The sequence below is a fragment of the Poecilia mexicana genome, unplaced genomic scaffold (genome assembly GCF_051168715.1).
Source record: "Poecilia mexicana isolate PSO_F unplaced genomic scaffold, ASM5116871v1 scaffold_5, whole genome shotgun sequence".
Lineage (NCBI taxonomy): Eukaryota > Metazoa > Chordata > Actinopteri > Cyprinodontiformes > Poeciliidae > Poecilia > Poecilia mexicana.
The window spans coordinates 27,851,903-27,877,921 of NW_028263374.1; the positions used below are offsets into that span (position 1 = coordinate 27,851,903).

Sequence of the window (26,019 nt, forward strand, 5' to 3'; positions counted from 1 at the left end):
CTCTCAACCAATCAGAGTCAGGAGGAGGGTCTTAGCGCTCTCAATCAAGCTTATGTAATCGCTGCTAAATGTGCTAATGGCATAAAAACAACTTACTTTTACGGGAAAACCATTTATTTGCCGTCATGGGTGGCTATGCTAACTAGCATTCATAACAGAATATGCTAGCTGCAACATAGCATAGAGCAGATAGGTAAGAGGGAGGGGCATGAGCACCCCCACATGAGATTGTGATGAACAGCGCTAAGATCCGCCTCCTAGCTCTGATTGGTTGTTTTCAGGCAGAGGAGCGTTAGTTTTATCTGTCTAAAACCAAACTGTCACACAAAGTGACACTTTCAACAAATATGTAAGAAAATATGTTTTATAAAAGTTAACCGTTTATCTTTAAGGTGAGTAGTGAGGCGTCTCCCTCAGCTCAGACTGAAGTTCAGTGAGTTTGTGAATGAAAGCTGAGGTTGACGTGAACGCTGCTCTTCCTACCAGACGCCGCCTCCTGGTCGCTGTGATGTTCCTCAGAGGATGGATGTTTTCACCGCCTGCACCTCCTGCGCCGCCTCCGTCACCTCCAGCTGCCCGCGCGGCTTCACCCAGCTCAGCACCTCCAACTGCAGGTAGGCAACGGGTCCAGACCCGGGTCTTCATCCGGGTCCAAACCAGGGTGGTAAAGTTTTTGGTTTTTTTATTTCTGTATTATAACGAAACATGAGGAGGCTTGGTCTATTTTCTGATAAAAAGATTTTCCCCCACTAATCACCGTTTTTATTTATTTCAGTTAATGAAAGCGTTTTCTCAGTTTCAGTTTTTGTAATTTTGTTAGTTTTGGTTAACTCTAATAACCTGGTAATCAACCCTGACCTCAACCCCAGGGATGGTCGTAATGAGAGCTCAGATTGTCATCCTGCTCTCCTCTGCAGCTACGTGGTGCAGATCGGCGGCAGGGAGCTGGAGCTCTATGGATGCCACCACCTGTGTGTGAAGAACATCCTGCGTCCGCAGTGCTGCCCTGGCCGCTGGGGCCCGCTGTGTCTCTGTGAGTCGCCCTCTCAGGTCATCTCTAATCCTAACCTTCAGTCTGTGTGTCAGTCAGGACTCACAGGTCATAACAGTGGGAGATCGGTGATTGGCCGGTACTTAGATGTGAAGCCAATCTTATCCCCCGATCTCAGCAAAGGTTTATAAACCAGCCACTGTCCTCTTATGCTCTGCAGCGACAGGTTTGACTGACGGCCCATCCGGTCACGTCTGCATGTTTGCAGTTAACAGTAGACACTCCACTGTTACCAACTCAGCAATGTTATTACTATATCTAACGACCTTTCAGAAAAAAAAAAGGTATTGGCCAAAATCAAAACGGTCAGCTAAGACTCTTTAAAATCGGAAACCGGCGATCGGCCAGAAAACTGCAATCAGTGCTTTTTGTATTTAAGTATTTTTATTTAACTGATAACAGATAATTTTTTGTTGGCCAAAATTAGTTTACATTTATATTTATTTGTGTATTTTGTATTTTCTTTGAAACAGTTTTTGTATAAATTTATATATGAATATATTTCTCATTCCATTGACTGTTTATAAAAGAAAGCACAAAAAATTTATTTGAACAAAGAAAAACAGAAAAAGTGGAATATCGTCTTTGATTGTTGTTAAAAAATATTAAAAATATAATATACTTTTTAATATTTTTTGCTATTATTGCTCATCTCTACTCATCAGTTCAAAAGCCATTCTTAACCAATCATTGAGCTTAGAAAATGTAAAGAAAGTAACCAAAGTCCCAAAACCTGAAGAAGTGCTTCTTCTGTCTTAGTTTTATCTGCTCAGCATTCCTGAGAGCCGCGTTTCTCTTTCCCACGTGTTGCTGCAGTTGATGCTGCTTGATCACCACAATATGATAGATCTGTGACCTCCGTGTGTGTGTGTGTGTGTGTGCGTGTGTGTGTGTGTGCATGTGTGCGTGTGTGTGTGTGTGCGCAGCATGCCCAAGCTGGTCAGGAAGGATTTGCAACTACAACGGTGACTGTGTGGATGGAGACGTCGGCAACGGGACCTGCATCTGTAAGGTTAGAGCGCACCTGAGGGCCGCGATGTTAAAGGGCCAGTACTATGTGTTTTCCAGGCTCAGAGGGCCATTTCTTAGCACAATCAAGTAACTACGTTACCTTCAGTTTCTATAAAAATGCTATATATATATATATATATATATATATATATATATATATATATATATATATATATATATATATATATATATATATATATATATATAAAATATGATTGAAAATAAATTTTATTTCCAGATTTAATGCCTTGAAATTGGGCCTCTGTCTCTTTAAAAATCCCTGCCCTTTCTGAAGCTCCGCCTTCAGGAAGCCATGCCAACATGGCTCCTCTATTAACCCTTTAACAGCAGTTTTACCAGCGTTGCTCTGACATGTAGCTTCTATAATGAGCTCAGCAGTTCCACCAGATGTTTGCTAATTGTTGTTGGCGAGTCTGAAGGAGCTGAGTGGGAGAGAATCTACGCCTCGAAGGCGGAGCTAGGTCCACCCAGGTATTTTACACAGCTGAATGGTTGCCATGGAGATTAAGTATTTCTCACAGCTGAATAAAATAACCAAAGGAAGACTCCGGGTTTGTTTTTCATGAGGGAATAAAATTATAACATGACGTGAAGCTGAAAAAAGTTGATTTTACATAATACTGCCCCTTTAAACTCAGGACCGGACCAGAGCGGCGGCTCATCTGTCTGCTCCGGTGTTGATCCCATTCTCTGAGATATTTAGGTTTAATGGAGAATCTGAGCAGAAACCCCTGATAGCCATTTAGAAAGCTGACACATCAGCCCTCAACTACAACTACATTCACTTTATTGAACCCAGATATGTTCGTTCCAGAGGGAAGCTGTCAGCAGTTTCTGTGTTTTTATAAATAATAGAATAAAAATGTTTGTTTCTTTCTGCAGGAGGGTTTCTCTGGCTTTGCCTGTCAGGAGTGTAAGAATCCGAATGCATTTGGGAAGAATTGTGATAAAGGTAGGCGCTCTGTCTCGTTGTGTCCAGGTTTCTCTTCTCTCTCTGGTTCAACACACCTGAATGAAATGATGGTTCATCAGCAGAACATCATGACCGGCTGAGCAGCTAGCTGGATGAGACGCAGCTGTCTGTAGCATCCTGATTCCTTCCTCAGATCAGGACCAGCTCCTCTGCTAAATAACATCGATCCAGTTTAATGTTTTCAGTTCTGCATCCTGTGCTTTAGTGGCTGAAGAGAGAACGAGCTGCAGCCTGACTCTGAGGACTTTGTGTGTGTCCAGAATGTGACTGCGTCAACGGAGTGTGCAACAAGGGCCCCGACGGTGATGGGCAGTGCTGGTGTCAGCCTCCGTACACTGGGAGGCGCTGTGACCAAGGTGAGGCGCTAAACACTGCTTCAGGCTGGGCTGCAGGTGATGATGTCATCATCAGGTGGCGGCCTAATTATTGAGCTGGTTTTAATTTATTAGCTGATTTATTGCTTATTGAAAACAACCAATCAGAGCCATAAAGAGGGTCTTAGTGCTGTCAATCATCCTCATGTATTTGCTGGTAAATGTGCCAATGGCGGAGAAGCAGCTTACCGTTACAGAAAAACCGTTGATCTGCTGTCATCGGTGGCTATGCTAACTAGCCTGAGGATTCACAACAGGATCTGCTGACAGGGGGGTGATGGGGTGAGCAGCTCCACATGAGATTGTGATTAACAGCGCTAAGACCTGAAACCTGGCTCTGATTGGTTGTTTCTAGTAAGCACAGAGGAGATTTATATGTTTCATAGATTATCTGTCAAACTGTAGCGACTTCTATAAAAATATATTGTTAGTAAAAGTTAAAAAGTGCAGCTTTGAGGCAGGAGTTGCTGGCAGCTTTTCCATCCCTGCTGTGTGTGTCGGTAGTGAGCAGAGGGTGCCGGAGGTGTAGCTCCTACTCCTACTGCAAAGGAGAAGCAGAAGATGCCGACTGTGACTGCTTGCCTGGATACAGGAAGATGAAGGACAACAGGTGTCTAGGTGAGGCGCGCCTCAGACTGTGAAACCTTCGCAGAGCAAGAAGATTCTCAAAGGGGAGCTTTTGTTGTTTAGTCTGGGTGACCTAAAGGCAGAGATGCCATTAGGTCACCTCTGCCTTTAGGTCAGCTCTGGCTGAGCTGAGCTGCTTGTGTCCTCAGCCGCCTGCTCCCAGAGAGACTGCGACGCCAACGCCCAGTGCTCCAAGGAGGCCAGCAACATCAGATGCACCTGCAAACCCGGCTACGACGGAGACGGGAAGATCTGCATCCCCAAGAACCCCTGCCTGGTCAACAACGGAGGCTGTCCTACCAACTCCACCGTCTGCGTCTTCAAAGGACCTGACGAGGTGAGGAGGAAACCCGGGTCTGATTATACCCGGATCTGATTATACTCGGATCTGATTATACTCGGATCTGAGGAAAGTTTGATCTGAGGAAACCCGAGTCTGGGGAAACCCAGGTCTGGGGAAACCCAGGTCTGGGGAAACCCAGGTCTGGGGAAACCCAGGTCTGAGGAAACCCAGGTCTGAGGAAACCCAGGTCTGAGGAAACCCAGGTCTGAGGAAACCCAGGTCTGAGGAAACCCGGGTCTGAGGAAACCCAGGTCTGAGGGAACCTGGGTCTGAGGAAACTCGGATCTGAGGGAACCCGGAGCCGGAGCTGAAGGAATCTGGAGCTAGATCTCAGGGAAATTGGAGCCGGATCTGAGAAAGCCCAAATCCGGTTCTGAGGACACCCTGAGCTGGCTCTGGAAAACCCGGATTCGGTTCTGAGAGAACCCCAGAGACAGATCTGAGGGAACCCTTCAGCCGGCTCTAGAGGAAAACTTTAGCCTCTCAGCCGCTGTTTTAATTCTCCTGTTTTCTTGTGTCTCAGTCCAGCTGTGAGTGCATGTTGGGCATGTCGCCTGTAGGAGGCAGCGCTGAGCACGGCTGCCGGCTGGTCTCTGCCTGCACAGATGTGACCTGCGACCCCACGGCGACCTGCCAGACGGAGCTGGATGGGAATCCCAGGTCAGATGGCTCGGTCTCATTCCTTCCTCCCTCCAGGGATCCAGATTGGACTCTAACCAGAAACAGTAAATTAACTCATAGAGTAACTAATTTCATTGAACTTAACTTTATAAATCAAAGTGCGTTTCAGTTACTTTAACCTCACCTAAACCTTATTATTTAGTTCATGTAATAAAATTCAAAGCTTTCTGAACACTTGATGTTTTCAGCTTGAATCTCTGTTTAAAAATGACCTCATTGAAGTCATTCCTGTTTTGTTTTGTTTTGTTTTGTTTTGAAAAGTGAGCGGTGTAATGTTTCTCCAGAACCATAACTGTCGCTGAACCAAGGGAGAGGAACTTGGTCGCCCTCTAGAGCCCAGAGTGAGAACAGCAGCACTGACCTTCATCCTTCTGCTGCAGGTGTCTGTGCGAGCCGGGGTTCATTGGTGATGGACACCGTTGCTACGGTAACCTGATGGTGAGCCTCATGGAGCTGAACCAGAGAGGGAACCAGAGGGAGAACCTGACCGGAGCCATCGCCTTGTTCGGTAAAATAAAGAAAACTCCACTCAGGAGGTAAAGCATGAAACCGGGCCTCTGCTTCAGTTTCCATGGTGACGGGTCGGCTCTCCTCCTCCTCTGATTGATTGTCTTCTTCCTGGGTGAAGGATCTGGGTTTTCGGACCCGCCTGCTGCTGCTGGTTCTGCTGTGAAGCTGTTGTTTCTGTTTATACAGGGGGAGGATGTCCCATGGTTCTGAGTCACTCTGGACCCTTCACTGCTTTCTTCCCGCTCCTCAAAGAACCTCTGAGTGTGGGTCCAGCTTCCTGTTCAGGTTGATTCTGTCAGAACCGGGTCACAAGGACATGTTCACTGTGACCCGTTTCACAGGTTGGACTTTGTCAAAACTCAACTAGATTTGTTGAGATGAAAATCCGGGTCTGGATCTGAGCTCAGAACCTCGTTAGTTTGAACTTTCTTTAGATAATTTTGGCTCATTTATCACCGAGCAACGACTAACGGTGATGTTTATACGATAAATTAGGTCCAGAACCTGATCAGAACCACAGAAATCCTTATTTTAACATCTCTGAGCTCAGCATGCAGCTTAACGTTGAGAAAAGATCCGTTTATAGCTGATCGATTCAGATTATAATCCTACATTTAAAGAGTTTTATCTGTTAAAGTGGGTTCTGTGGGTGGGTTCTGCTGTCGAGGCCCGTGTGGCTGAACCCGATCTGCTCCGTCTGCAGGGCATTAATGAGGAGGCGGTGTGCAGGAACCACCTGATCCTGGGTCAGCACCTCTACCGGGACCTGGAGGGCCGAGACTTCAGCCTCTACGGCGGAGGAAAGCTGAGAGTCAAAGCCAACAAGGTGACCAGTCGATTCCTCCAGAACCAGAACCGGGTCATTCTTCCTTCTCAGTACCTTTCTAGAGCCAGGAAGCTGATCGATTTGTCAGCGATAGATCACGATTCAAAGCTGCTGGGAGATTATTAAGATTAAGATGTAAGAAAAAAATTAATATATTAAATGAAGAAACATGAAGCCGATAAAATTTATTAGATTTTTATTCATCCCAACATTAAAATTAGCTGATAAATGAAAATTTGTTAAAAAATAAAAGTTTTTAAATTATTTCATCACCTTTTATAAAAACATTTCATTTTATAGCAAATTATTAGAGGTCAATTATTTTGTTTACATAAATGAATAAATAGGTTTGTCTTTTTTCACCGCCTCCCAAAACAGAAGATTTTCATAATTTTTATATCCAGTAACATAATTTCACATTAGTCAGGGAAAATGACAATTAAAGCTCAACAGATTATAATTTTCATTCAGACGTTATTTCCTCATTTTTAAAATCAAAACAAGTAACTTCAGTATTTAGCTTTTTATCTAAAATCACACCTCAAAGTAAAACTGAACTAAATAAAACCTTATACTGAATATTCATTCACATTCATTAAAAAAGATGAAAGCACATTGCACAACTTCTTGGTATGTTTCCTGCAGGTTTATAATCTTCATAATGTAATTATTTGAACCTCTGCAGTTAAAAAAACATCTGATAAAAAAATCCAAAATGTTTCTGTCAGATCTGAGTCCCTTAACAGAACCACCTTTATCTGAACTGGACCCGAATGTCTGTCAGAACCCAGAACCTGATAAAAACAACTTTCGGATCGCTCACTGAGAAGGTTGGAGGAAACAGAGATCTGTAATGCTGGAAAGACAAAGAAAATTAAAGAAACATTTTCATGTTTCAGACAGTTTTCTTATTGCTGATTCAGATGTTCGGTATAAAGTTTTGATTCAAACTCAAGGGTCGGCATTATCGTATCGTTTATCATTTATCGTGATAAATTTCTTATAAGAATTTTGATTTATCGTTGTCACTAAATTCCAGTTAACGATGCTTAAAACCACCCAAAACTGTCCTTACTGTCAGGATTGTCAGTTTGACTATTTTCTCCACTGTTTGTTTATTAAAAGCATCAATAAATACCAATAAATTTGAAAATGCAGTTATCGCGTGGAGCTCTCCTAAAGAAGCGCATAACAAATGGGAGCGTTTTTAAAGCGCAGTATTTGTGTTTGTGGGGTTATAATTACCAACACACAGTTAACTAAAAAAGGAGAATTAAATAGTTTTTATCCTCACTTTCATCAATATCACAAATGTTTTACAAAATATCTTGATAAAACTTTAAGTCCATATTGCCCACCCCGAATTCGGATGATTAGAAAACATTTTTTCTGTCATCCCACCTTCATATTTTGCACCTAAAGACCAGCAAGTTGCTTGTTTTCTAGAGATTTTATAATTTTTTTTTTTTTTAAATTAGGGGTGCACCGATTGCAGTTCCTGGCCGATCGCTGATCTTTAAAAAGCCTGACCTGCCAATTCAGACTTTGACAGATTCTAACTTTTTTATCTGAAATGTCGCTAAAGTTGCTGAGTTGCTAGGAATGAGGCGACTATTGTTAACTTTAAACATGACCTGGTGGGCGGGGTCAAACCTCTCACTGCAGAGCAGAAGAGAACGCAGATGATTTTTAGATCTTTGCTGAGGTAGAAAAGATCGGCGAATGGGATCAGCTTCCCATGAAAGTGTCAGCTGATCACCGACCTCCTAAAATGAAGGAAATTAGTGCCGATAAATCGGTGCACCCCTGTTGAAAATCAAAAATGGACAAAATGTCTCCAGTAGAATGAGGGAGTTTCAGCTCAGAGATGGTAAACTGTGTGTGAACGCTGACATAAACCTTCTGTCGAACCTGTGGATCTTCTCAGGTGTTTTTGTTGACGCTCACCGAGATGCTGGCTGGGAGGAGCCGGACCGGCACCGGGTCCTCGGTGTAAATGTAGGGGAACAGCGTGGCGCTGAAGCTGTGTGTGAAGGTGTGTATGTTGGCGTTGGTGCCGTGGTCGCAGAAGGACAGCCTCCCCCTGTCCACGTCCAGATGGACGCCAATCTTCTTCACCGGTGCCTTCAACGGCAGCTCCGTCTCCGGTTCTGATCCGGAGAACGCGGTGAGCTTCCCGTGGCAGAAGGAGATCCTCCACAGCTGCGCCGCCGGGGCTCCGCCCAGCTGGACGTCGTCCCCCAGCACGCCCAGCTCCCAGTCCTGGTTCTCCCCGACGTCCACACTCCAGCCGTGCGTCCCCGTGGTGAAGCCCCGCGATCCGAGGACGGAGCAGGAGAACCGGGTCCTCTCCGGGTTCCTGGGCAGATGCTTCCGGTCTCCGGACCGGACGCTGCTCAGGTCGCTGGACAGGAGGAGCTCCGGGTCCGCCGTGTTCGGGTCCAGAACCACGGGGCTGTAGTGCACGACCCGCTTCATGCTGTTCCAGATGTTGAAGGGCAGGTTGCCCAGGTGTTGGACCACGTCGATCAGCGCTCCGGGGACGGGCTGCGGGTCGTCCTGAAGGGGGCGCTGCTGGGCCCTCCTCACCGTTTCCTGGTAGTTCTTCAGGAAGGAGACGTCTGCAGCCTTCAGCTCCGCCTGCGCAGCTGTGATGGTGGCTGACAGAGCCGCGATCTCTCTGCTCAGAGCCGCCACCTTCTCCTTCATCACCCCACTCTTCTTCGCTTCTTCCTGCTGCAGAGCGGCGACCTTTGCCGTCTCTTCCTGCTGCAGGAACTGGTGCAGCTTCTGAAACTGCTCTCTGATCTGCTTCTCGGTCTGTTGGCTCTGCAGCTTGATGAACTTCAGGGTTTGGTCCCCGTCCGCTTTGGCGTCCTGCAGGACGGCCAGCTTGTCCTGCAGAGGCTTCAGGATCTTCTGCAGCTCCTCCCGGTACTCCTGCGCCGCCTCGTCCACGGGCCGGAACCGGTGCTCGTTGTGGATCCTGGAGTCCCGACAGATGACGCACACCGGCTCCTGGTGGTCCAGGCAGAAGATCTTGAGCTTCTCAGAGTGCAGAGTGCAGAGATGCTCTGACAGCCGTGTGGCCGTGAAGGACTCACACAGGTTCTTTAAAGACAGGTTGCGAGGCGGGTCGCTGCGGGACGACTTCCTCTTGCAGACGGGACACTCCTGCGTTTTCTTCCCCCTCCACCAGGTCTGCAGGCAGGCTCTGCAGAAGCTGTGGCTGCAGGTCAGGACCACCGGGTCCTTAAAGATGTCCTGGCAGATGGGGCAGGACAGATCCTCCTCAGGCCTGGAGGACATGTTGTCTCTGAATGCGGCTGAAGACGAAGCAGGCTCCTCTGTAGGGAAGGCGAGAGTTACTTTCACTTTGACCTGAGCTCTCCCAGGTTGTAGCTTTTCAGGTTGAAGGAGTTCAAATCCAGTATGTCAGAGTTCCCCGCGTCCCCGTCTCCAGTTTATGCCGTTGATATGAATCTTTCAGCTGTTTTCTTGAAGTTCTACTTCAGTCAGAAGCAAGAAAGGAAAATTGCTTTCTGTTTGTCACCCTGACGGAAAGTGGGCGGGGCTTCAATGCATGCATCATTTCCTGTCTCTGGGCATGTTTACGACAGCAGGTGTGTCAAGTCAAGCTCCTCTGAGAAGATATTTACAGCTGCTCAGAATCAAACCTTTCGCCTTTAGCCACTCCCTATTCTGTGAGGCTGACCTTTGACCTCAGGCCTGTTGGATCCGGTTCAGAGAGGCAGAAATGTTCAGTTCACTTCAACATTTCATGTCAAACCTTCTGCATAGAATCAAGCACTAAAACGCTGCCCTCAAATAAATTTAAATCATGTATATAACATAAGTATATAATTAATATTGCTGTGGGTAATAATAAAAACACAGGAACTGTTCATAGAAAGCCTACATGGCAATAACAAACCCAGAAATAATCAGGCAGGAAACTGGAAAGAGAACCAAAGCAATATTTATTTTTTTTCTTTTTTTTTTAGATTAAATATTCTGATGTTAAATCCTCACAATTAAGAAAATAAAAATAAAAAAGGAGGATGTTAGTACTTCACCGATGTGAATTTTTTGGAAATCGTTGCAGCTAAATTTAAATATGTTTTGGTTTTTCGTTCATTCATATTATTATTTTTTGGTATAAAATTGTCTTATTTTTACCAAACTTGCTTTTATTTTTTGTTTCATCATTTATCTACCTGTGATGTGATTGTTGTGAAGCTCTTCGGTTAGCTGAGGTTGTTCTAAATGTGCTAAATAAATAAACTTTGACTAATTTATAGATGATGCCTTCAAAACATCAGTCTAAGTTTTGAATAATAATCTATTTTAGTGAGATCTGGTTCAGTCTGAAGAAGAGACGGGTTGTTTCTCTGCAGAAGTTCATCCTGATGAGCGATCCCAGCAGGCCGTTCACCATCGTCCAGGCGGACCTGCCCGCAGCCAACGGCGTCATCCACATCATCGACCGGCCAATCACAGGCAGCCTTCCTGACGGGCCGGCCCGGGACGAGCGGGTCGGTTCTGCTTCCCCGCTCTGCCGCGCTTCCTCTCAGCGAAACGTTTCGGACCATTTTCTGCTTCTCTGTCCAGTTCGCTGATAAGACGATCGGGGAGATCCTGAGGAAAGATGAGAAATTCAACCGCTTCCTGTCTCTGGTTGATGTGAGTATAAACCCAACATTTCCTCCAGAAAACATGCTAGTCTGGCGTTAGCGACGCCAGGACCGTCATCAGCGGCCCGTCGTGTTTATGAGTTGAAAATGTTTAAAGTTGACAGGAAATTTGAAAATAAGACTATGTGGTTATGTGCTATTGGAAGACAAATACCTAAACACCAGCTATAAAGTCAAATTTAAGAAAATACAATTAAAATTAAAATGTTTTGCACTTCAATTGTTTCATCCCTTATTGTGATGATTGTATTCCAGCGGTTTTGCAGTTATATTCTTGTACTAGTATATTCCTGCTTTGGTGGATTAAATCTTTGCCATAGTTTAATCTGAGTGCTGCCATTGGAGTCAAAATGGCTTCTGTTTCTCATTTAACCCTTTCATGCATAGTGGTCACTACAATGGACAGCTATCTAAAAGCCATTTTCTTGTGGATTTTTATGTTATAAATGCACACAGACCACTGAAGTGGACACTAATGCATCATAAAAGTCACCGTCAACTACTGGCCATCAGCTGCAAATGCAAGAAATTATTTTTGTTAAATCCAATATGGCCGACAGACAAAAAAGCACGCCATCCGACCCGGTCCCTCCTTCTGCTGTAGCGACTCTTGCAGGTAAAAAAAATATTGTGACATCAGATAACTCCAAAGAACAACACTACTGATGTATTTTTAAATAACAACTTTCTATCCGGAGAAAATTACAATTGATCACCTAAAAAAAATTGTTTACAAAATATTTTTTCTGCCTTTTTTATGCCTTAAGAAAATTAAAAAATGGAAAAAAAATCCAGACACAAAGGATCATAATTCATGCATGAAATGGTTAAAGTTCAGCAAAAAGCTGCATAGGGACGTTCTGCAGAAAGTCTGTAGTGTTCTTAATATCTGGTGAGAAAAAATTGATTCGATTTGTGTAAACGGGAGTTTCTGTTCTCGATTTGGTGCCTTCTTTGTTTTTGTTAGTAAACAGAAGCTGGATCTTTAACTTGTCTGTATTGGGAAACACTTAATTTGAAGGGATGTGACTGACTTAACACTGATGAACATGAAGGAGCCTTCATTAATGTCTGACTATCATGAAGTGTCATTTGGTAAATAATGACATTTTTAACTCAAAGTCGCTTTAAAATTTGCATTAAAAGTGTTAACTTTGCATTATTTGGTAAATAAAAGTTGCATTAAAAGTCAATTCAGTGTCAACTTTGCATCAGAAGTGTCACTATTTACCAAATGAGACAGTCATACACATGAAGACTCCTTCATATTTATGACTGTCTCATGTTAGGCTTGTGCACACCTTCATATAAAGTGTTACCCTGTAAACCTGCGTTTCCTTTACATATGTGTGCAAAACTTTGTCAATCTCACAATTTCTATGTTTCCATTAATGAAGAATGGGTCAGAGGTCAGAGGGGCGTTTTGATGTTCCTGGAGTCCACCTTTATAAATCCCATGTTTCACATTCACAGAACTGCGGTTCCCCCCCTCCTCTCCACGGACCCGGACCGCTCACCGTGTTCGTCCCCACCAATGAGGCGGTGGACCGGGCCCGAGACGGCAGCATCCTCTACATGTTGAACAGCGTAAGCTGGAGACGGAGGAGAGCACAGATTACCGCCTGATCAGCTGGTGCAGCTCATCTGCTTCTCTTTCAGGCCAAGCAGAAACTCCAGGAGCTGCTCAGACATCACGTCTTCTCGCAGGCTGCCGTAAGAAACGACACTCCTGACACTCTGTAAAAACACTGTGAACACGCCGTAAACACCCCCCCACATCCATCAGTCCTTTATGGTTCAGCAAAAAGAATAATTACCATAATTGTTTTAGGGTAAAAACAGCATTTATTATAATTAACAGCAGAGGAGCTGCTCTTTTTTTTCAATGTTATTTTACTCTGTCAACAGCCAAAAAATTGTCTGGGGTTTTTCTGCTGATTTATGGTGATGTTGATGTGCTGAATCCAAAAATCATATTGGTTTTGCTCAATCAGATCAACTTTCTGAAGAAAGTTCCATGTTGGTTTGGGATGCAGCCATGGTTACTGCTGGACTCTGAAGAGAGACTTTCCTGCTGCTGAAAATACGAGGCGGTCGAAGAAACCGAAGTTCATGCCCTCAATTTTGCACAATGGAGACATAATGTTCAATTTACATGAACTTTATCAGTGTTTATTACTTAACTTACAGAGATCCAAAAAATCATTTAATTAATACACTGTGTTTGAAAACTAGTATTTTTTCTCCTACAACATTTTTTGGATGAAACATATTAATGTAAATGAACTGATAACGTCACCAAAATGTCATCCATTTAGTCAGAGGATCAGATTTCTCTAAATCAAGTTAGAATAAAAACCTGACCTGATTGAGAAAAATGGTTGTCAATTTTGGATTCAGCTGTGCAAAATAGTCCTAATTCAGTTGAAAAAATATAGACAACCTCCACAAAGCGTTTGTTTGTAACCTTCAGTTGAGTGAAAAATCCTCAAACTTTTTTTTCTTTTGGCTCAGGTGGCCTTTATTTGAGAGTAGTTAGACAGGAAAGTGGGTCAGACATGAAGCAAAGGTCATCAGGCCGGGAATCGAACCTGCGGCGGCCGCCTCAGAGGGTCGTGTTTTACCCCAGCGCCTCCACGGCACCCCAGACCCCTGACCTTGTTCTCTAGTTGTCACAGTGTTGACAATAACTGCGTCCCTTTTTCTTTTACATATCAGGCGAACAGTTAAGATGTAGTTCATTATATTGATAACAGCTAAAACCAATGCTAGTCTTCGTCAGTGAGGAAGGTTTTGGCCTCCAGCCGGACGTTGGGTCGGGATCTTGATGCTGCAACGTTTTTCTCTCTGCAGCTCACACCAGATGACCTGGCCGCCCTTCCTCAAGTCCGGACGATGGCCAATCAGCTGGTCACCATCTCTGCCTCTGACACTGTGAGTGCCTCTGATTGGTTGGCGAAGCCTGAGTGAGTGTTTGTCGAACGGCATGTGCTGCTGCTGCGCAGGGGGAACTCCTGCTGGGGGAGAAGGGAGTCCGCCTGACCGGCTCCAACATCATGGCCTCCAACGGCGTCATCCTCATGATCGACGGGCTGCTGTACCCGCCCTCCATCCTGCCCATCCTGCCGCACCGCTGCGACGCCACAAAGAGCAAGATCACCGTGGTGAGATGCCAGGAAACCCCATGAAACGTGGTGATGCAGCAAAGGATTGTGGGGGTTTTCCACATATTTTTATTAGAGACAATCAAAAAAATTCAGAAATATAATTCTTACTGCATATATTTATAAACTAAATAATACAATACAGGCAAAAGAAACACAATGCACAAGTTTCAGTCCTTCATTGTTGCTTTTTCAACAAAAGAAAAAACGTTAAATTAACAATAAAACCCAAACTCTCCTTCACGTCTGCGCTCAAGTCAATACAGAAAAACTCACATCAGATATTTAAAAATATCTGATGAATCAGATACCTGATTCATAACTAAAGCAAAAGATCCCAACAACAGGCACCTTCAGCCGGGCAAACCGCAGCAAAGTCTGCCGTGGTTTTATTGTTTACTGTTAAGAGTAGAGAAGTATATATGTAATTTATATATATATTGGTATTAATAGGTTTTCATATCGGTGCATCTCCAGATGAAACTAAAGGCTGATTTGTTTTCTTAGGGTCCTTGTGTTCACTGCAGCTTCCTCGACCAGACTGAGTGTCCTGAAGGCAGCGTGGAAATGGTAAATATTCATTATTCACATAGAGGAGCAGATTTTTGTTTCCTTCCTGCAGTAAATTCACAGTGAATCCTGGAAAATGACGCAGGATTCTTCTTATTTCAGTTGTGGGAAATAAGTTAAAAGTTTCTGATTCCTGTAATCCCAATCACTTCAATCGGTTGTTCAGATCTTCCTGTTTGTTTTTCTCAGGAGAGTCATCAGATCGGCTGCGAGTACGCAAACCTTCCTTTTGGACAAATACACAACAAAGGCTGCGCCAAATACTGCAACGCCACCAAGCAGGTAAGAGCAGGAACTGCAGCTCAGACTCCTTACATATTACTGGTTTCTGGTCAGATTGTTGGTGAAATGGAAACTACAGCTCGTTTCAGATCGACAGATTAATTATGAATGTCTCAGTCATCATCACAGGGTCTTTATTTTCCAGGGAATCGGTCTTCTGTCGCCTAGAAAACCTGGAACCAGGAGTAATTCAGCCATTTTTATCTGAAAGGTCTCAGGTTATAGCCTGTTGAATCCTCATTTTATTTCCTATAGAGCAGTCTGTCTCAAACTGTGGTTCCCGGACCACTGGTGGTCCGCTGGTGGCCTCGAGTGGTCCGCAAGGTACTGCATGTAAACAACCGACTTGAGCTCAAAGTGTGACGCTGCAGCTAGTTTACAAAAGGATTGTGTTTAAAAATAATAATGGGTAAGGGCTTAAAGACGAGTCACTCAAGAAAAACAGAAGATGGAAAGAAAATGAGGATTACTTTTATGATCAAAACTGCTGGGAGTTTTGTGTCGTTCATGAACAGTTTGATTCTTTTGAACAGTTCTATGCTTGAACGAGTCTCAGTTGGTGAGAATTTAGTTTTTTACGACTTTGCTTGCGTGTTTGCTGCAATGTGGGGTAGTGAATGCTGTTCCACGGTTGTGCTGAGCTGCTTCTGCCTGCAGGTGGCGCAGTGCTGCAGCGGGTTCTACGGTCCAGACTGCAAGCCGTGCATCGGAGGCTTCCAGCATCCCTGCTACGACAAAGGAACGGTGAGGAACGGTGAGCCCAGCTGCCGCTGCCTCCTGATTGGCCGACTATCAATGCTGTTTGTCCCGTCCTCAGTGTCTCGACGGTATCCATGGTAACGGCTCCTGCAGCTGTCACCCGGGTTTCAAAGGAATCGCCTGTCACATCTGCTCGGATCCGTCCAAACATGGAGAAAACTGCGACGAAGGTTAACTCCTCCTCTTCCTCCTGAGCGCCGTTTGATCTGAAACGATTAAATTTAAATAATTTAAAAGTCATTAGTTTGGTTTTCCGGCTTCAGTCAGAGTTAAAGTTGATGTTTTATTGGTGATCTGAACCCAGAGTGTGGTTTCTGGTGTCCTGACCCTCAGAGTGTCGCTGCGTCCACGGCCTGTGCGACAACCGGCCCGGCAGCGGCGGCATGTGTCGGAGGGGGTCGTGTTCGGACGGGTTCTCCGGAGACTACTGCGACAAGACGGCCACGCCCTGCAACGCAGACGGCCTGCTGATTCACTGCCACATCCACGCCTACTGCACACACACCGGCCTCAACTACAAGTGAGGCTTCGAGATTTTTATGTCGACTAGGGCTGTAACGATTCCTCGAATGATTCCAGTTCCTTGATTTTGAAGTTCCTGCAGGAAAATTCATCTGCCTCGAAGCTTCATTAAGTTATGTTTTATTATTTAGCGTACAGAGTTCCGGCCAGGACTTTATTTGTGTTTGCAGTGCGCTCAGCTCTGCCTATGAGTTGTTGCTAAATGCTAGCAGAATAGCGTCCAATTTTCCAGGTTTTTATCCATTTTGGGGAGCCAATAAGCATCCTTACATTGACTGGCGCAATGCTTGGAATACGAGAGCCTTTCTCCTCCCGAACTGCAGGGTGGAGAGCTTCTAAGAAGATTAGTAATGAACAAGCCTTCAGTGCAGTTAGTAGTTAAACTGTCACAACAGAGTGAAGGCTCATGATTTTCCCTCAAACTGAAAGGCGAACCAAAGCCGACTGGATCCACAGGAACAGAGAAGAATGCATCTGAAAGGTCAACCACAGAAAAAACATCTGAGGAAGGATTGGATGAGGATTAGGCATCATGGAACAGGATTTTCAACCAGTTTGAATTGTTTGACGCGGTGCAGTGTGAAAGAGAATCACAGCAGCTGAAAATGTAACAAAAGTTGTAGCTTTAGTCCCCAGTCGAACCGAGTCTATCCGGTGTGGAACCAGCGTCTCCTCAGCCCGTCCTCCTGCTCTGTGTTGCTCCAGGTGTATCTGCAGGGACGGATATGAAGGCGACGGCCATTCCTGCTCTCCCATCAACCTGTGCCTGAAGAGCAGCCGCGGCGGCTGCGACGTCAACGTAAAGCCGGCCTCTCCGCACCGCTCACACCTCAGAGTTCCTGCAGAGCAGCTCAGACGATGATGTCTGGTTGACGCCGTCAGTGTGTGGTGACCACCCGTCCCTCTCGCCCCGCAGGCCGATTGTGTGTTCGTGGCTCCAGGTAACGTGTCGTGTGTGTGCGCCGAGGGATGGACGGGCGACGGGAGGGTCTGCGTGGAAATCAACAATTGTGAGCTGCAAGAGCGAGGCGGCTGCAGCCCCAACGCCACCTGCAACCACATTGGACCCGGACAGGTCGGCGAAAATCCCCATCCACTCGTCCGTCTGTCCGTTTTCTGTCAGTAGAGACCAGGAATCCCAGAAAACATAAGAAAAGCACAGATCTGTTACATTTATTATGTGCCACAGCATCAATTGTAAAATATTTGTACACAATGAAGCCCTTATGATTGATGTATTTAAAAAATGCATTAGATATTAAAAAAGCATGAAATATGAGATCACCAGTCTTCTGCAGCTCCTACTTATCTCATAAATGTTTTTTATGAACCAAAAGTTTTACATTTACCTGCAGAAAAGTGTTAACCAGTAAAAATTACTCCTCTTTTGATTCTGGTAAACTTTATTAAGCTGTGCTCATCACCAAAACAGACAACATGAAGGACTGTATAAATCCCACAACATGTGCTACTGTCATGATAGTGCCCCCTAGTGGACTGGCATGTAATGAAGCAAAACAAAGGAGAAGCAAAAAGCTCCTTTTAAATAAACCTCTGCTCTCTGTGCAGAGCGAATGTGTCTGTAAAACTGGATATATGGGAGACGGGAAGGTGTGCGACTTCATCAATCCCTGCCTGACCAACAATGGAGGCTGCCATAACCTGGTACACACACACACACACACACACACACACACACACACACACACACACACAGAGAGAAATCTCTTTCCCTGTCTGGTCTTACTCAGGCCTATTGGTTGTCAGGGGGCGGGGCTAATCTTTCCCCTTTAAAGGCTCCTATTGGCTGTCTGTCAGGCCCAGTGTAAGCTGGAGGAGGGCGGCGTTCACACCTGCACCTGTATGGACGGCTACAGCGGCGACGGGAAGCTGTGCTACGGATCGCTCCTGGACGTAAGTCGCAACAGAGGGTTGTTGAAGGCTTCTTGAAGTCTGGTTTCTCTCGGGTCTGGTTTCTCTCGGGTCTGGTCTCTCTCGGGTCTGGTCTCTCTCGGGTCTGGCTTTTGTCGGGTCTGGTTTCTCTCGGGTCTGGTTTCTCTCGGGTCTGGCTTCTGTCGGGTCTGGTTTCTCTCGGGTCTGGTTTCTCTTAGAATGGTTCTGACCCATGACTGTCTTTGGGGTTTTTTAGGAGCTGGACATGAACTTCAATTTATACAGATTCTACAAGCTGATCCAGGTGGGTCCGACCAGGTTTGTTCTGTCTTCAATGTGTGTTTGTGGTGAAGAAGTGAAGGAGATATAAAGATAGAAATCTGTGACTCGTGGTGGCAGTACAGCAGGAAGACTTCTTGCTCTCTCTTTTAGTTTTGGGGAAAAACTGAACCGATCCGAGTCTCTGGTCCAGATTAAAACTGAACCGATCCGAGTCTCTGGTCCAGATTAAAACTGAACCGATCCGAGTCTCTGGTCCAGATTAAAACTGAAACGATCTGAGTCTCTGGTCCAGATTAAAACTGAAGTCGTGTTTGGTCGTGTCTGGTTGCAGAAGTCCAGATACTCGGAGGACCTGAGCGGGAACCTGACCATTCTGGCTCCATCTCAGCAAGCCTTGAAGAACCTGACCACAGAGGAGTTCTCGTTCTGGACCAGCCGGCACTTCCTGCCCCACTTCCTGCGGTCAGAATCACTTTCATTTGATCCCCGGGTCACGATTTGAAAACTTTATTTATAACTGTAGAACATTACAAACATGAACCTCAGGCAGCCCTGAATACAAATGATCAACTAAATGTGATTCAAACCAAACAGAAGGAGGTTCTGACCCGGGTTGTTGGTTCTGGTTCTGCTGGTTTCAGGGCCCACATCCTCCAGGGCATTTACTCTTTGGAGGATCTGGACCGCCTGGTGGGACATCGCCTGTCCACTCTGGACCCGGCCATCCAGTGGGACATCAGGAACGTCAGCGGGGTAAGAACAGGAGAGTCATTGGACCAAGACCTGGACGGACTCGCCTGGACGGGCTAGCCTGGACGGACTAGCCTGGACGGACTCGCCTGGACTGACTCGCCTGGACGGACTCACCTGAATGGACTTACCTGGAATAATGACCCAGAAAACACGAAGCGGCTTGAGTGCGTCTCTGCCTGATAATAACTCAGGTTCGCTGCATTAAAGGGGCGGCATGATTTTCCAGCCACCTGGTGCCTTTTTATAGCACAGTACAGTCTGTTACCTTCAGTTGGTATAAAAATGTTACATATATGAAATATGACTTAACCTGTCATTCACGAGAGGACCCAAATTTGGGTCCTCTCGTGACAGGGTTGTCAAACTCCAGTCCTCAAGGGCCTCTGTCCTGCAACTTTTAGATGTGCCTCTGCTGCACCACACCTGAAAAGAATAATTAGGTCATTAGCAAGGCTCAGGAGAACCGATCTACACAGGGAGGAGGTAATTAAGCCATTTCATTCCACTGTTTTTTTACCTGTGGCACATCTAAACACTGCAGGACAGCGGCCCTTGAGGACTGGAGTTTGACACCCCTGTCATTGTGAATGACAACCTGTGAATGACAGGTTAAAAACAATTTTACTTTGTTTTTAATTTTACTTTGTAATTTAACGTCTTGAAATTGGGCCTCAGTCTCTTTAAAAGCTCCTCCTCTTCCGAAGTTCCTTCTTCAGGAAGGCTTCCCAACATGGCTCCTCTATTAACCCTTTAACAACTTTTTTTTTACCAGCGTTTCACTGAGAAGCAGCTCCTATAATGAGATCATCAGTTTCACCAGGTGTTTGCTAATTGCTGCTGGCTAGTCTGAAGGGGCTGAGCATGGGGGAGGAGCTTTGTCTGAAAGGCGGGGCTAGGTCCATCCAGGCATTTTGCACAGCTGAATGGTTACCATGGAGATTAAAGGACTCCTCAGACATGCATGAAAGAATCAAAGCAACATCCAGGAATGTTTTTGATGAGGCAGTAACATTATGATATGATTAACGCTCAGAAAAGTCGACTTCACATAAAAATACTCCCCTTTTAATACCAACATCCATGATTTAATCCCTTAAAAGTTGATAAACTAATGAAACATTAAGAGACAAAAAATAATCTGATCAGACTGAGCCAGAAAGCTTCATCTTCATCACAGATGAAGAGCAGACTGTTGTGAACTCTGGAAGACTGCTCCTGTCATACTGGGAGAGTTTCTACTGGTTAGAAATGAAACTCATTTTTACTCTGCAGTGATCAGTTTAAAAATAAAGAATATGTCATTCTTCCTGCCTCTCCATAATTACAAACATCTTCAGATCTTGAAACATCTGAAAAAGTGAAAGTTTATTTTCATTTCGATGTCATGAACCAAACAAAGGCTGAAACATTGTTTCTGGTTGTTTGTGTCCAGACGCTCCACATCGGAAACGCCTCCATCATCAAACACAACCAGCCTGCCATCAACGGCTACATCCACATCATCGACCGGGTAGGGGTCAGAGGTCAAGCACTCGGTGCAAAAGCAAGGTTTCCAGCGCAGTGGGAGAGAAAAGACTCACTACTGGGTCACTGTTCACTGATCTGGAAAACAAAATGGCGGCGATGGGAGCTTGTTGTGCAGGAACCTGGGTTATAATAGTTTGGGGTTTTTACTAAAGTTTTATTTTGTTGTGATTTTTGTTGATCAAATTCAGTTAATTTGGTAATTAAAACTCTACATGTTCAGTATGTTTTAGTTTGATAAAGGAACAGTTCCAGTTAATTATAGTTTTTTCCCACTGACTTATTTTATTTATTTCAGTTAATGAAAATGTTTTCTTACTTTCAGTGTCTGTTATTATGTTAGTTTTGTAAACTTTAATAACCTGTAGACCAAACTGAGTTAATCTGGATCTGGTTCACAGTGAAATCTATCAGCTGACTTCCTGTTGTCGTCCATGATCAGGTTCTGCTCCCGGCCCGTTCGAGCCTCCCCCCCGAACCGCCCACCCTCATGGCGTTCCTGAACTCGTCCTCCAGCTTCTCTCTCTTCAGACAGGCCGCTCTGGTCAGAACCGGTCCCGGCTCTCTAATGTTCAGACTCTGATCTCCGCCCGGTACTGATGGTCTCGCCTCCTCACAGACCTTCAACCTGACAGATCGTCTCGCCAATGAGGAATTCACTCTGCTGCTGCCGACGGACGAGGCCGTCACCAAATACCTCAGCGGGACAAACTCATCGGTTCTGGTGGGTCCGGTTGGGTCCGGAACACTCCAAAAACATCTAATGATTTAAAATCTAACAGTGGGATGCTAAAATCCTGGTTTACAACATTAAAATAATAAGAAGCAGCCATTTAAATGATAAGCCTAAAATGAAAATAAATTGATAAATTGAAACAGACAGTTCCTGTTCAGACCTCTATGAGGCGCCATTTCTAAGTTACACAGATCAGCACAGCTGTCACAACAGAGTCATTTTTCACTTATTTTCACGTTATTCATTCATAAACATCAGTTTCAAACTAAATGCTAATTAAATATTTAGCTTCAAAGTCAATATTTAGCTTCCTAACTAACTAATGGATAAATAAGATGGTGGGGAAAAAAATGAACCTCCATGTTTTTCTGTCAGGCTAAATAACCAGAGTTATTATTGTTGTTAATAGTTCCCACAACCGGAAGCGATCCGCGCCACCGAGCCGCCATCTTGGTTGGCAAGCGCTACGTCAAGCATAGATGAATCACGGCTTCGAGTATATAGGAAAAGACTCAATAGTTGTAATGTACTTATACTGGTTATACTTGAATAAAGCGCCATTCAAGTACAAACCATTTACCATAAGTTAGATAAGAATGAGGCGAGAGCTAGTCATAAGATTGTGGGTTGTTTATTGTTGTCATAGCAACTCCTTAGCAACTGTCATGACAGTTAGCTATGGATGCCTACCAAGATGGCTGTTGGCTACGAAGTTCCCAGAAGTGTGATGTCACATGAGAGTTAGGAGATAGTGTAAGTTTACTAACGACCCTCATTATGTCATGACGACAGTCTGTTTGGGTCACATCTGGATTTCTAGTCGCATTTAAAGGTTATAAATCAGCTAATAAAGCTGATAAATCAGACCTGATGCTGAGCTGGAGGATCCGGGTATCAGCATCGATTCGTCGTGTCTCCTGTCCAGGAATGGGACGTGCTGCAGTACCACGTGATTCCCAAGGAGCTGCTGCTTCCCGACCATCTGCACGACGGCCTGCTGAAGAACACGCTGCTGGGCTCGGACCACCAGGTCCAGTTCCACCTGACCAACACCAACCAGGTACCAGAACCTTCACCGGGTCGGGGGTTGGGGTTGATTGTTTCAGGCTGGTGGTGGATCCAGGTCTTCCTCTGCATTGATTAGACCCCAGGGCTGATTCTCCATGTGGATGGGAGGATTCTCTCTGGGGACTCCGGCTTCCTCCCAGTCCAGAAACTGGGAGTGTGCCCTGGGAGTGTGCCGATAAATCTGCCCTGATTTCTTTGATTTTGAGGGATTGGTGGTCGGCTGACCCTTAAATGTGAAACCGATCTTATCCACCGGTCGTGTCTTTTCTCAGCAAAGGTCTAAATATCAGCCTCTGTGCTCTTCTGCTCTGCAGTGAGAGGTTTGACTGTGAGCCCCGCCCACCGGGTCATGGCTGTATGTAGCAGCAGTCGCCTCACTGCTACCAACTCGCCGCCTTCTTTCTATATTTAGCAACATTTCAGATAAAACAATCTGTATTGACCAAATCGGAGTCAGCAGGTCAGGTGGTTTAAAGATCGATCGATAGGCCAGAACACTGCAGTCGGTGCTCTGCTGCCTCCGCTGTCGGGTAAATCCTGAGGTGAGACAGTGTCTCTGGGTTGTCCAGCCTGGATGCCTGTCCTGACCCCATGACCTCTGGAGACCTGCCCATGACCCTGCAGGGACTAGCTGGTGTCAGTGGTGGCTGCTTGAATCCCATCTGACTTTAGTTTATTTGTTACATAAAACTCCTCAGAAGTTTTCAGTGTTTTGTTTCAAGGCTGTTCCGCTCTTCCTCCTCCTCTTTGTCCTGCAGACAGCCGTGAACGACGTTCCTCTGAACGGCAGCGTCATGGAGACGCAGTATGGCGTCATCTTGGTCCTGCCGCAGGTCCTCCGGATTCGGCGCAACAGATGCAGTGAGCCGATCTCCCTGCTGGTCAAGGTACGCATGCAGGAGGCGGAGCGCTTTGCCTCATGCTGCCAGCTAGAAGCCGTAATCTAATCCCAATCTGTCTGCAGGGCCGCTGCTCAGACTGCAACGAACCTCCTCGATGCTTGTTCAGCTACAGCCCTGTAAGAAACCAGTTCCTTCAGCCTGAACCAGTAGCTGGACGTTCTTCATAGTTTAGTTTTATTTCATTGTGACTTTTTGTTTGTCTAATTAAATTAGTTTTTAACTGTGTGTTTGTTAGTTTTTATTAATTATTATTAGTTAAATATTGTTTAGTTTTAGTTAGTGTGTATTAGTTATAGTAGTTTTAGTTTTTCATACTTTGGTTAATTTTTAGGTGCTTAATTCGAAAACGTCCAGGGATTATGATTATATTTACATCGTTTGGGTGATGAATACTCAACAGAAGACACCGTTTTCAAAAAAATATTCAATTACTGATCAACAGTTATTGATCTGGAGTTTTCTCCCAACTTTTGCTGCCACCATTTTGTGACGTAGCGTTTGGAGTGTTGTAATTTGCAGACAGCTGATATAAACTGCTGGGTGGGGAAAATAAATCTATTTGACATCAGTTCAAAAGGCTAAAAAATTTATAAATGAACACAAAAAATTAAATTTTCTATAATTTCAGCATGTTTTATTTGAGTTTTTCCCTGTTAGTTACCATTTTTATTTATTTCAGTTAAAAAGGTTTTCTGAATTTTAGTATTTGTTATTTTGTAAGTTTTAGTTAACTGTAAAAACCTTGGTTCTGATGGGTCAGACTCAGATAATCTGCTGTCTCTGGTTCTGCTCCAGATCCGGGATCGGTTTCCTGCCAACATGAAGCCCAACTGTTTCTACCGGAAGCGGGTCGGACCGCGGAGGAAGTCGGTGCCGGGCTGCACCATGAAATGCCTTCGAATCTCCTCGGTCAGCGCCGGTACCGGAGCCCGGCTCGGTTCTGCTCCCAGCTAACTGACCGGGAACTCCAGCTGCTGGTCCAGATTACCAGTAATCTGGAATCCTGTTTACAGCTCATTTATAATCAACCCACTTCCTGTGGTTCTGAAAAATGTTTAGTTTTTCAGGCCTGAGTGAGAACAGAGAGCAGAACGGAAAACGATCTCATGCTTTGAGAAACAACAATCACAGAATTTATGATGAAAACAACTTCAGCTGTTCGTAACCTAGGAAACGGTCTCCTCTCCCCGCCCCGCAGAATCACGCCTGCTGCCCCGGTTTCTACGGCCACGAGTGCTTCAAATGCCCCGGAGACGACAACAGCCCCTGCTCCAATCACGGCCAGTGCCAGGATGGTAACTACGGCAACGGGGAGTGCCGCTGCTATGAGGGTTTCCATGGCACCGCCTGTGAGGGCTGCGAGCCGGGCCGCTACGGAGTAAACTGCACCTCCAGTGAGACACACACACACTGTGACAGAATGACACAGCCGCTTCTTTCTGCCGCCACCAGGGGGCGACACCCTGGCAGACAGGCCCAGTTTACCAGTATACCCAGTTTGTGAGGCTGGACAGCATCAGAGGGTTGATTTATGAGGAACAGTAAAAACTGATTAACCAAACAGGATTTCCCAGACTGAGTCTAGTCAGAGCTGGAGCTGAGCAGAGGAGTTTATTTAAATAATCTATTTGTGTCAAACTCATTCTCATTTTGGATTACAACATCAGGGTTCTTAACGGGCCCGTAGTGGAAGAATGAATTAGTAAAACCCATTAAGAAACTTAAAATATTAATAACTATGTCTGCTTTCGATTTAACATCAGTGTCTCAAGATTTTTGATTAGTTTTTGTTAAATCCATTTTTTTTTAAATCAATTTCGCCAAAAAAAGTAATAAACTCACAACAGTGCACTAGAATGAAAAAATTATGCAATATGTTGATTTAGTGTGAATTTCTGTGATCAAAGAGTCAAAAAAATGTAGGAACAGATTGATGTCATTTATTTATTTATCATTTTTAAAAACAGGTTTAAACTGCACCAGCGTCCTGTACAAAAACAATAACACAGTAGAATAAATTTATCAAGAGAGAAAAGAAGCATAGTAAATAAAAATAAAATATTACAACAGGAAAGATTCAATATCAGGCCTTATTAAATGCCAACGAATAAAAATAAGTTTTAAGAAGTGATTTAAAATGACCCAGACTGTGGGCAGAAAAATCTGGAGAGGGAGATTATTCCAGAGAATAGCAGCAGCAACGAAGGAAGACCGATCTCCTTTACTCTGAAGTCCAGTCCGAGACGCTGAATACTAACTGATTAATGGATCTTAAGGTTCTGGACACAGAGTGAAGCTTCAAAAGATCCTGGAGATAAGAAGGAGCCAACCCATTTAATGTGGAGCCTACTGGGCCACATGAAAAGCCTTAGTGGGCCGGATTTGGCCCCCAGGCCTCGAGTTTGGCACATGTGAAATAATCATTCAGACAGCTGATCCCAGCAGAACGCATC

At 44.9% G+C, this 26,019-nt stretch overlaps 2 protein-coding genes across 2 annotated transcripts in view; one reads left to right on the forward strand and one right to left on the reverse strand.

Moving 5' to 3' along the window:
• stab1 (stabilin 1) overlaps positions 1-26,019 on the forward strand; it is a 55,232-nt gene that overhangs the window by 2,417 nt on the left and 26,796 nt on the right. Inside the window, exons 2-38 of the mRNA XM_014986250.2 lie at positions 487-614; positions 918-1,033; positions 1,978-2,063; positions 2,966-3,035; positions 3,317-3,412; positions 3,935-4,048; positions 4,207-4,394; positions 4,924-5,060; positions 5,462-5,589; positions 5,778-5,854; positions 6,295-6,417; positions 10,815-10,952; positions 11,029-11,100; positions 12,585-12,698; positions 12,771-12,824; positions 13,965-14,045; positions 14,117-14,275; positions 14,783-14,845; positions 15,035-15,127; positions 15,785-15,871; positions 15,945-16,056; positions 16,220-16,406; positions 17,114-17,207; positions 17,325-17,483; positions 17,978-18,073; positions 18,227-18,322; positions 18,558-18,605; positions 18,915-19,045; positions 19,225-19,336; positions 20,769-20,846; positions 21,303-21,404; positions 21,480-21,584; positions 22,522-22,656; positions 23,423-23,551; positions 23,629-23,682; positions 24,362-24,475; positions 24,765-24,960. Of these exons, the coding sequence (XP_014841736.2) occupies positions 487-614; positions 918-1,033; positions 1,978-2,063; positions 2,966-3,035; positions 3,317-3,412; positions 3,935-4,048; positions 4,207-4,394; positions 4,924-5,060; positions 5,462-5,589; positions 5,778-5,854; positions 6,295-6,417; positions 10,815-10,952; positions 11,029-11,100; positions 12,585-12,698; positions 12,771-12,824; positions 13,965-14,045; positions 14,117-14,275; positions 14,783-14,845; positions 15,035-15,127; positions 15,785-15,871; positions 15,945-16,056; positions 16,220-16,406; positions 17,114-17,207; positions 17,325-17,483; positions 17,978-18,073; positions 18,227-18,322; positions 18,558-18,605; positions 18,915-19,045; positions 19,225-19,336; positions 20,769-20,846; positions 21,303-21,404; positions 21,480-21,584; positions 22,522-22,656; positions 23,423-23,551; positions 23,629-23,682; positions 24,362-24,475; positions 24,765-24,960 (4,072 nt within the window). The remainder of the gene's footprint in view (positions 1-486; positions 615-917; positions 1,034-1,977; positions 2,064-2,965; positions 3,036-3,316; positions 3,413-3,934; positions 4,049-4,206; positions 4,395-4,923; positions 5,061-5,461; positions 5,590-5,777; positions 5,855-6,294; positions 6,418-10,814; positions 10,953-11,028; positions 11,101-12,584; positions 12,699-12,770; positions 12,825-13,964; positions 14,046-14,116; positions 14,276-14,782; positions 14,846-15,034; positions 15,128-15,784; positions 15,872-15,944; positions 16,057-16,219; positions 16,407-17,113; positions 17,208-17,324; positions 17,484-17,977; positions 18,074-18,226; positions 18,323-18,557; positions 18,606-18,914; positions 19,046-19,224; positions 19,337-20,768; positions 20,847-21,302; positions 21,405-21,479; positions 21,585-22,521; positions 22,657-23,422; positions 23,552-23,628; positions 23,683-24,361; positions 24,476-24,764; positions 24,961-26,019) is intronic.
• On the reverse strand, positions 6,599-10,042 carry LOC106917359 (E3 ubiquitin-protein ligase TRIM39-like). Its single transcript, XM_014986257.2, has one exon. The coding sequence runs from the start codon at positions 9,724-9,726 to the stop codon at positions 8,341-8,343; it is 1,386 nt and encodes a 461-aa protein (XP_014841743.2). The 5' UTR covers positions 9,727-10,042; the 3' UTR covers positions 6,599-8,340.

Excerpts from the sequence above, each read along its gene's own strand:
- LOC106917359 (XM_014986257.2), bottom strand. The coding sequence starts at position 9,726 with ATGTCCTCCAGGCCTGAGGAGGATCTGTCCTGCCCCATCTGCCAGGAC.